This window comes from Siphateles boraxobius, unplaced genomic scaffold (genome assembly GCF_051911475.1).
Source record: "Siphateles boraxobius isolate OS27281-9 unplaced genomic scaffold, OSU_SipBor_1 26, whole genome shotgun sequence".
NCBI lineage: Eukaryota > Metazoa > Chordata > Actinopteri > Cypriniformes > Leuciscidae > Siphateles > Siphateles boraxobius.
This window is the reverse complement of record NW_027508876.1, coordinates 481,492-492,500: the sequence shown is the minus strand read 5'-3', so window position 1 is coordinate 492,500 and position 11,009 is coordinate 481,492. Positions and strand designations below refer to the sequence as shown.

The 11,009-nt window shown below is 37.7% G+C and overlaps 2 protein-coding genes across 2 annotated transcripts in view; one reads left to right on the top strand and one right to left on the bottom strand.

The window, feature by feature from the left end:
* Positions 1–3,604, bottom strand: part of lyrm4b (LYR motif containing 4) — a 79,311-nt gene extending 75,707 nt beyond the window's left edge. The window contains exon 1 of the mRNA XM_077244144.1: positions 3,476–3,604. Coding sequence (XP_077100259.1) covers positions 3,476–3,561 — 86 coding nt within the window. The 5' untranslated portion in view covers positions 3,562–3,604. The remainder of the gene's footprint in view (positions 1–3,475) is intronic.
* The window catches only part of fars2 (phenylalanyl-tRNA synthetase 2, mitochondrial), a 196,617-nt gene continuing 189,121 nt past the window's right edge, over positions 3,514–11,009 (top strand). Inside the window, exon 1 of the mRNA XM_077244126.1 lies at positions 3,514–3,818. Coding sequence (XP_077100241.1) covers positions 3,753–3,818 — 66 coding nt within the window. The 5' untranslated portion in view covers positions 3,514–3,752. The remainder of the gene's footprint in view (positions 3,819–11,009) is intronic.

Sequence of the window (11,009 nt, the reverse complement as noted above, 5' to 3'; positions counted from 1 at the left end):
TTTTCCTCTGTGACATAAGAACCAAAAGTAATATCAACAACGACGTCACGTTTCTCAACTCTTTCTTTGCTGATTAATGGATCTGACCAAAGGCTTTTAGACAAACTTGTTTAAAAGTGCAATAAAAAATAAAATCATATATATATATTAAAATTTGTAATAAGTTAGGGCTGTGCAAATAATCAAATTTCGATTTCAATTTCGATTTTGGCTCCCAACGATCTCCAAAATAGTACAATCGACTAAAAACGATTATTTTGTCCTGTGTTCTGAATGACTCGCGCACGCGCACATCCGCCTCTCCCGAAGCCATAAACTCTCTCAGTCATAAACTGCAAGCACAATAAACTTCACAATAACAATTGGCTAATTTAATATAGACTGGAGTGAGACCATAGACGTATCTCGAGCTGTCGCAGATCTCTGCTCGATCACTGTAGCGCCTCAGTTAAAGCGAACGGCAGCGCGAGCGCACATGAACTGATCATCTGTTCCGCTTTACAGCACGAAACAAATCGATAATGAACACAGGGAGCGACATCAACACTTGTCTGCTTGTCCGGGAAAAGGGCATTTTTAAGTTTGAAGTTAAAGAGTTTTACTTGCCCGACCGATCGAAACGCGAGATGGTTTTGATCTTATACAGTCAGAGTGTAAACAGAGATCGGTAATGGATAGTTTCTGGAAGCTGCGCTGCCTGTCTATTTGTGAGGGAGACATTAGTGGAGAAATCAAAAACAAATGAGCCTAACAGCTCACACAAAAACTCACAGAAGAAACATAATGAGGTAGAAATGTGTATGAGTGTTGAGTGTGTATGTGTTGAGTTTTTTTTTTTAACATATGTAGTTAAGTAACATAACACGACTAAGGGCTGTTCTATATCACGATTGCAAATGTTACATTGAATTTATAGTTTCGTAAACAAGTAGCAGCTAGCCCAGTTTATATTTAGTAACTTACATTTTAGATGCAATATTGACTGGTTTTGTTCTATTTCACCGACGAAAATTGTTACAAAAGAAAAGCATCTCTAAGCGCTGTGTTTTGTTACTGAATGATTCATTATTTTGAACGAATCGTTTTAATGAATGTTTTAACGAAATCGTTTTAATGAATTTGATCAAATGTAAGAATTTGACATAACACATATATTTAGTAAGGTTTAATAAATTGTCCTTTATAAAGGCAAAAAACGCCCTGGTGACCCCCTACAACAAATTAATTTGTAAACATGTCACCCTTTTCACCACTTGTGAGTTTGCAAATCGGTTTAATAGTTCAAAAAGTGCAATAAATGTTCACATTTAGATTTTTTTCAAGAGTTGTTGAAAGGTGTCTTTTAATAAATGCAACACGTTCCCAAAGTCATGTAAAATAATCGTGTTACATAATCGTGATTTTCAATACTGTCCAAAATAATCGTGATTATGATTTTTTCCATAATCGAGCAGCCCTATAATAAGTGTTATAATTTTAGACCAAAAATATTTGTAATATGGTCAATTAAATAATGTATCACTGCATACTGTTTCACAGACTATTAAAATCTGAGTGGTGATGCAAGTGGTTAAAGGTCTGGGCTGGCAACAGTGGCGTGCGTAGCAAGTCAGTCCCATAAGCAAAAAAAAATGATATGTGTCCCCCTAACCCCGCCCTCCTAGTACATCGAAGAGACATTTATAGACGTTCACTGTAGCATAAAAAAAATACCATACCAAACAATACCATAAAAAAGACTGGTTTTCACAATCAGAACAGAACAACAAAAAAAGTTTATCATAACCAAGGCTCAGTCAGTGTCAATAATAAACTACGGCATTTATACAAACGATCGTGACACAGCAGCCCAAAATGTAAAAGCACAAACCTAATATCCCATTGTAGTTGGATTCTCCAGGCCTTTCTTTCGGCAAATTCATCCACGATGGTGTTTAATTCATGACTTTGTGCATTCTCAATGAAAAAGATTCTGTGACATGGTGCTCCGCAAATTTTTTTTATTAGCTTCAGTTTTAAACAATGAGCGCTCCGCTGAAGCAACAATAACCTCTCAAACATTGTTTTCTTTTTTAAATTTGGCGCTATGCAGCGTTTGCTCGTTGTGCGGCGTCATAAAAAAATGACGGGGTAGTTCCACGGGGTGCAAGAAAAAAAAATATCACATGCACACAAGAAATTACAGAGAAATGAGAAATTACTGCACATGACATGCATACAAAAAATATAGGCTATATTTATTGTGGCCACGAATTATTAATACATTCCCTCGTTCTATTGGGCGACGGGCCCCCTAATGGCCCGGGCCCATTTGCACGTGCACACCCTGCATGCCCAGACGCTACGCCACTGGCGGGCAACCAAAAGACTTCAAACCCTGGAAGAGCTGGTCCATCACCACCATTGTGCCCTTGATCATCAACACACAGTCCTGTAGAGCTGACTGTGATTTTCTCTAAACCCTGAGGATCTTGATGAGCTTGTTCAGGAATTGGGTTGGACTGTGGACCTCAGGAGCAGGGTTTGACACCTTCACAGTTTGGCCTAGACTTAGGGTACGTTTACAAGACAATAATGTACTAAAAACAGAAACGTTTTTCCTTTACGTTTTTTGCGTACAGACGGTAACGTTGTCAAAACTCTCCGGTTCATATAGATCCACAAAAACTCTCTGTATTCTGCTGTCAGGCCAGTAGTTGGCGATGCCACTGAATAAAGAAACACTACGCACCTATAGACTGAACTAACTACTCTTCTGTAGTTACATCGTGCACTAAGACCGACGGAAAATGTAAAGTTGCGATTTTCTAGGCTGATATGGCTGGGAACTATACTCTCATTCCTGCGTAATAATCAAGAAACTTTACTGCCGTACCATGAGTGCAGCTGGCGTAATGATATGACGCAGCACCTGAAAAAAAGGCTACCTTCCGTCAACATAACCAACGTGACAACCTGCTTGCGCAGGGAGCGTTCCTTGTATCATCTGTCACAAATGTCTCCATGCTACAAGGAACGCTCCCTGCGCAAGCAGGTTGTCACGTTGTTTATGTTGACGGAAGGTAGCCTTTTTTTCAGGTGCTGCGTCATATCACCTATTAGAATGATTATGAAGGATCATGTGACACTAAAGACTGGAGTAATGATAATGGATACTATACTATTACAATAGAAAACAATTGCAACAAATGGATCAAATAAATGCAGCCTTGGTGAACAGAAGAGGCAATGCTTTTTCTAAAGTTTTTAAAATAAGTCTCTTCTGCTCACCAAGGCTACATATATTTCAAGATATTTCAATATATATGTATATATGCATATATAAAGCAATGCGTGCTTCATATCTTCTAAGAATGTATTGAGATTAATTTTATTCAAAATAATAAAGAATCTGACAGGATCCGCCTGTACGAGCCACAGACACTATGCCACGAGCCTGTGCTGCTGATAAATACATGTAAATTCGTGTCATTACCTGTAGTTATACGAAGGGAATTTCTTGCTCTCTTTCAGAAGCATTCTGTAGAGTGAAAGTACATGCTCTCTGCCGGACGCCGCCATGATGGAAACAGAGCTGTCAGTTCAACGCAAGGACCCAAGAACAGCTACAAGAGGCGCGCCTGAACATATAGACGCTCTTTAGCGTTAAAATAAACGATCCAAGCTGATTTTGAAATTTAATTGATAAAGTTTTTTATAAGTAAAATATCTTAAGTTACTACAGTGTTACAAATTAATATATTTCATGCGATATGGTGTTTATATTGATCAGGCACATCAGCAGTCGTCTCAAAAACAGCACGCGCTTCCAGATAGAGGTGAGTGAGGGGTTGTTCTGTAGTTTCATGCGTTGATTTGCACACATTTATTCTGTTTTTGTGAATTATGAAGTGAGAATTACTGTCAGTGTGATCATATGGTGGCTGTTGTTTGAATTGTGGCTTGACAGTATTGAGTTGTCCGTTTGAATATACAGGCTAGCTAGAGCTTGTTCATGAGTCTGTGTAGATTCATCTCAATGATACTCCACAAACAAAAACTGCTACTTTTTATTTTTACATGTTACAAACAACACTACTTTTGTGTGTTAACTTTTGTGATATAATAACTGAGCTTTTGTGCGTATCATTTCTATTTATCAATATGTTTGGTCTCATTAACCTGTTAACTGTCATCTATATTTGTAATATTGTAAACTACTAATCACTGGCTTCCGTACGCGAGTCTAGTTCCGGTGTGATGAAGAGATGAGTCCCAGTTTCAAGTGGTACTACTCGATGCAGTATAATGTATATCTATTTGTAAACTGATGCTTATGTACCCTCTCATCTTTTTATTTTATTTTTATTATTATTATTATTTTTCTTCTTGTTGAGGCATGTGAATTATTTGTTTGTTATATGAGATATGACACTGTACATGCTACCTGTTGTTGACAATAAAAGCGTAAAAAAAAAAAAAAAAAAAAACTACTCGATGCAGAGCCAAATGGGAGGAGCTGGAGCTCCAGCTTCACCGCACTGGATTTAGTGGGCGGGGCCGCGCATGCGCAGGTTAACTTTCGCGCATCAGCATCGACTACCAGCACTCAGCATAATTTCAAAAGCAACATATTTCAGCGCCAGCTCGATTTTAATTTAACACAAATGAACAAAATAAATCCTATGTTACTCAACAAGAGTTTCATTTGTTATAGATATATTTGTACCGCAAACTGTTATAAAAAGACACAATTTTAATGACGTACGTATGACTGTCTGCTTACACGGCAGGTCCAAAATGTATATCCAATTCATATCAGATTTATTTCCACATATAAATGACGCCTGAAACCTCAAGTATGACTGAGCTATCGCAGTTTACAAGTTTGTAAGTCTTGCAACCAGCCGCATCAGAAATATTCATAAGCTTCTAATGACTTAAAGCTTCTAAACTCTTGCATTGTGTAGGCACCGATACCGTAAACCGGGTAATTGATTATGTCAGGGTGTGTGAAAGGTAATAAATTTAGTGCTTCTGGGTCTTTCATCCATTCTGTAACGTTAACGTTAGCTGCAGTTCGTACGGGTCCATGTTGTTGATACCAAGCAGTTTCTCTAAATAACGCTGGCTGGCGTTGTTATTTTGTCTCTCCTGATAGAGCCCCTTTCCTTTCACTTCCTATTTCTCCATTTATTATAGTTATACTGTCGAAGTAACCATGGCGACGGATAGCGTTGCCACCTAAATTGGCGGCGCCTTCCCGGAATGCACCTCATTCTCTATTTGTAATCTCCCATCCCCCACAAGTTGTACGTAGTTTATTTTAATTAAATATTTGTTTAACCTTACACACCAATATATGCATCAGACAATACTTTTCCGAGGACAAGACCCCCTGCGGTCGGTCGAGAGATGCACGCTGCAGCGAAGCCCCGCCCACTAAATTTAGCGAGGTGGAGCTGGAGCTCTAGAAAAGGGGGAGCTCGAGCTCTAGCTCCTCCCATTTGGCTCTGCATCGAGCACCATCTCCCCAGTTTAGGACCCAACCAATCCGATCGTTCAAAGCATGTTTTATGGGTAATCCCTTTAGTGCCTGGTTACCAATCAGATATCACTTTATTATTCAAGTCGGTTGAACTACATTATAACCATAGACAGTAAAAGAAATGGACACAGCGACCCCCTTGATTTCAATGGAGAAAAGTAAAGGCCATAAGAATCACTCGCTTCCTGATGGATGAGCGACTGTGCAGACTCAAACTGAGCGTGACGACAGTCAGACAGTTGTAAATCTTCTAGTTGCTGTGCCAAGACGAATCTGAATCCCCTAATTCCTCAAAAACGTTGTTGAAATATTTTGCCCCGTTGCTTTGATGGACTCTCTATCTATGGGCTTCTCCCTTGACTTTATGCCTCTATGTCCCCCAGATTGCCTCATAGACAGTAAAAGATTGCCTGCGAGCTTCTCCTCCTGTCTATACGGTAATTTCTCTACTGTGCGACAGAGAGTCTCGTGGTTATGACGCAATCGTTAGCCTATTTTTACAAAAACGGCTTCTACGGAGCCATAACGTAAGATACAAAGTAATGGAGCCTTTTATACATTGTCATGTTTTTTTAGAAATAAATAATTGACAAATGAAGTCTTTGGACGCCTCAGATCTAAAGTTATTCACTGTCAAAGTGACACCAAAATGAATGGGAGTCAATGCAATGCTAACAGCAGGTGAAGTTCTGCTCCAATGGCGGCCGCCGGGAAGCTTCAGTTTCCGGCTGATGGATTACACCCTTGGTTATAACGACCATTAATGTCTTTTAACTTATGTTTCATATACTAGTATATAACCGAAGCTAGATTGGGAAATTAAACATTTCTCGTTCTTAGTGTTTTTTTTTAGTTAGCTTAGATAGTAGCATAGCAACTATCCGAAATGATTAGAGATAACATTTTTGTCGACATCTATGATATATATATATATTTTTAAACTGCGATAACAAATATCATACAAGCATAATTCTGATTAAGAATTAATTATAACATAACATCCTTGTAATTAAAAAAATATATATTATGGCTTATTGCTTAAAAACAGTTAACAATGTCGCAAAACATAGGCTACCTAAAAATGCAATTTCTTTCACTTTAGCGATATAAGATAAAAATAAGCAGGATAAAAATAAAAGATTATTACATTAATTAAAGTTTGATGGATTACATTTAGAATAGCAAGAACAACTTTAGATCAGGCATATGCTACTGGGGTGCTAAGCTAGGACTCATCACTTCGCTTAGCACTTCACACCGGCTGAAGAGTGATCGCTAACCCGACGCATGATGTATTTGTGAACGCGGAAGCGCAAAGAAACAAAACGCTTTGCTTCAGAACCCCCTGAAACTGAACATTTTCATAGTTCCTTCCTATGACTATTGATGGAAGTTCCTGTGTTTTGGCGTGTTCTCACCGCAGGAACTGGGAGCCATTTTAGTTATATGAATGCTTTTTGGTGGGACTAAATAAGCTCGGGTCTAACCCAGCACAATATGAACTACCAGCGGTGTAAGTGTACAATGATTGGCTGAACTCATTCCATACGAAATACAAGCATCGGCCACTTTTAAAAAGCCATTTAAACAAACAGTTTGCATATATTTACTCCAGGAACTCCATGAACATGGAAAGCATCGGTAGCATTTACTGTCGCCTTTGTGTTGTGTTCTTTTCTCGGCCTTGATGAAATGCTGTAATAGGGGATTTTGTCCTTTCAATTGCATAACTTTTATGTCTACATTTCATCTCTGTTATCGCAAAAAGGGAAAATGTAGCCCAGTTCTCGGGGGAACACTCTGGTGGAGTTCCTATAACTTCCTGGAGTTCCTATAAATATAATGCAATGATATTTTATGTGTTTTGGTTAAGTTGAAACCTAATTTGTATGGTCTAGTACAGGATTCCCAACTTATGCTGTCTGCCAAACTCTAAAGTTTAAAGTTGTCATTTAACTGAAGTTGTGATAGTCTTTTCTTCCATATTGTGATGTATATCCAAGTAAAAAAAAAAGTAGGTCGGAGCTTGATTTTGTCTGTGAGGAATTGATTGGATGGTTGTGGTTTGCTATTGGTGGATCTCATGTGAGTGACAGGTTGCCCCGCCCTCGCGTCAGCAAACGCGTCATCAGAGATTGGAAGAGATGTCGCTGCAAAAGGAAGGGGAAGTTATTTTGATTCAAGATTACCAGGTGCATGATTTTAAAAATAAATAATTATAATGTGCACAGAAAAATCATTAATAATAAATACTGTAATATTCCGTAAACAAATAGAATTGTCAATTTTGATTTCGTGTTGACTTTAATGTTTAAAATAATGTTAATGTTTCAATGTATGTCAGTTAAAAAATGTACATGTTATTTCCAATTGTAATCATTTGCAAATATATTACAATAGTAATATGTTTGAGACATCTTCATTTTGTGGGGAAAAAATCTGTGGAAAAAAACGGGTTTGCAAACCCCCGGTTGGTTCAAAACTCTGGGTGCAATAATTATCATCTTAATTTATGTGACTCATGAAAAAAAGAAAACACTACAAGCAAAGTAGTGACACTTGAATGTGTGTATTTGACAGATGTTCATTCCTGTGAATCAAACCCACAGGCGGCTATTTCAATACTCTGATGCTTAAGCTATTGAAATATGATAATTTATTGACAGATAGAAAAAAATCTGAGACACTTAGCAGCAGTTTGTTGTCTTTATGACTAGGGATGCATGATATATCGGCCACTATACCGGTATCGGCCGATAGGCTATATGTTCATTTTTAATGTTATCGTTATTGGCCCAATAAGAAAATTTGGCCGCTATATTAAAGCCGATAAACAATGGATTACTTTATTCTTTTATGGATTATGGATTATTTTGGATTATTTTTCGAATAATTGTTTTTTTTGAAATGTGGTCGATTCAAAATCGATTCTCAAAGGCCACGAATCGATTTTTTTCCATATTTATTTATCTATCTCCCAAAAGCCAGTATTAGCTTACACTTGCAGCCTCCATATTACGGCTAATGCTGCGAGATTTTATGTTTGTTTTATCTTAAACTTAAAATAACCTGATCCTGTTTAATCAAGGCATGCGAAAATCCTGTCTATTCATTGTATGCATTTGAAATAAATATAGAGTTGGCTTCTGTTTTAATGTACCCAAGTGTACCTAAAATAAAACGAGTTTAATATACAGGTTTGTGGCTCTCAATTTCTTTTTATTAATTAACCACTTGTAAACTTGTGTTCATTGTTCTTTTTGTTTAAATATAGGATTTGTATTAAATCTATATTCATTGAATCGAATCGGGAATCGAAATCGAATCTAGAATCGAAATCTAATTGAGAATCGAAATCTAATCGAGAATCGAAATCTAATTGAATTGGAAGATCTTAATCGATACTCAGCCCTAGCTGACTGCCAACCATGTGTGTTCTGCGTGTAAGGAAGTAATTGTAAATATCATCATTCAATCAATAGTCAAAAAGGGAAACCGGAACTGGAACTTCAGATATACAAACCGTAAACAATGCAGCGCTTGCTTACCATTTCGAATATCAATCATGCTGATCACTTCATTCCAACGGCTCATGTTATAATGAAAATATTTGCGTATTTGAATGCTCAGGTAAGATGATGTAAAATTAGAAGAGCTTTTTGTCTGTGCCGTCTAGACTTCGTCTTAAAGCCAACGATCTCTCTCACGACGGACCGACGAGATTCGACATGCGAAATCCGGCCGACGTGTGGAACTAAAACTAGCCCGACAAACGCTCGACGTTGGCAGACCTTTGGCTTTGTGTCACGGCCTTTATTTTGACAGCTTCCATTTTAAATCAAGTCAAGTCACCTTCATTTAGCCTATATAGCACTTTAACAATATAGATTGTTTCAAAGCAGCTTTAATAAACTTCTTGGCACAACAACTTGGCACAGCAACTAGAAGATTTACATATATATATATATATATATATATATATATAATTTTCGGCCATCGGCCACCCTGCTCTCTAAGATATCGGCATCGGCCATCAAAAAACCCATATCGGTCGACCACTAATTGCAAATCCACAAATTGGACTTTAATCTGTTTAACGTGATGTAAAATGAAGCCATGATCCTTCAGCTTGAGTTTCCAGGCAGCTTTCTTCAGAAACCCATCAGATCAAATCGTGGATTTGGCTGCAGATCTACTGTATACGTTTTAGAGCTTCCAATAATGTCCACTTTCTCTGAGAAATGCTGGCTAAGGGAATCATATGCCACACTGTCTTGTGAAGAGTCGGTGTTTGAAGATCCTTGTTCTAAAATTAAAGTGTGAAGTAAGTCACATCTCAAATGAATGTCAGTGTGATGTGTTAAAATCTCTGTGAGTCACTGCTGGAGTTGTTGTGAGAGGTTGTTTTACGACTGCCATCAGTAAATTAAATACTTTTTTTCTGATTCAGCAGGGTTGAACATGGAGAGTGTGTATATATATATATATATATATATATATATATATATATATATATATAGTGTGTGTGTGTGTGTGTGTGTGTGTGTGTGTGTGTGTGTGTGTGTGTGTGTGTGTGTGTGTGTGTGTGTGTGTGTGTGTGTGAGAGAGAAATGAACTGTAAAGCACTGTTGAACTGAGACACTGATGACTTTTGGTACTTTTATGTGTGGCCAGTATGTCTATTTAAGAAAGTGACTTTTGTGTGAGCTGGGCTTAATGCATCTGTTGTACTATTGACACTTTTCACATGAGATCCTAGGAAATGTGGAGAACAGGAGACGACAGCAAATAAAATTCCCATTTGCTCTGTTAGCAAAAAAAAAAAAAAAAAATACATGATAGCATTTCCATGACTTTCTAAAAGAGGGAAAATATTGAGAGAGATTGATTACAGCAGTCAGGAGAGAAAGTGGTGTGAAATTTGCCATCACACCCTCAGCCGTTGCATTAGAAACACCTTCGCAATGTTAATTAGCTTGTTTTTTAATTTACAGCAGAGGTAATATAACACAAAGTGTAGCGTTATGAATATATATCACATTTCTTTATAAAAAATATATATATGATAATTGTGGAAACAACTCATCTTTGTGTTAATCTCCTTTGTGTTTCTGATGGGTGTTGACCGAATGTCTTTTCTTGAGTGAAATATGGATTTATGGTGATTTTCAATTCTGTTTGCAGTCCTTGTGTTCTGTGTGTTTTCAGCATAACAGTGCCAAGGTTTTAGCTTGATTTGTGTTTTCTTATCCAAGGCTCTTTCTCTGCAGATAACAAATCAAACCATCACCATCAGCTTTATGAAAAACACAAGCTGCCTTCTCAGTCTCCTCGGAGGAACATGTTTCTCTCGCTTTTTCCGTCTCTTGAAGCATGAAGAACGGGTCTGTCTTTGACCCGCAGAGATCGATGTTGTGCTCATAACACATGAGTGTAGAGAGATGTTGAGCTCAGCAGGGTTGGGTGTTGAAGATGAGGTTGG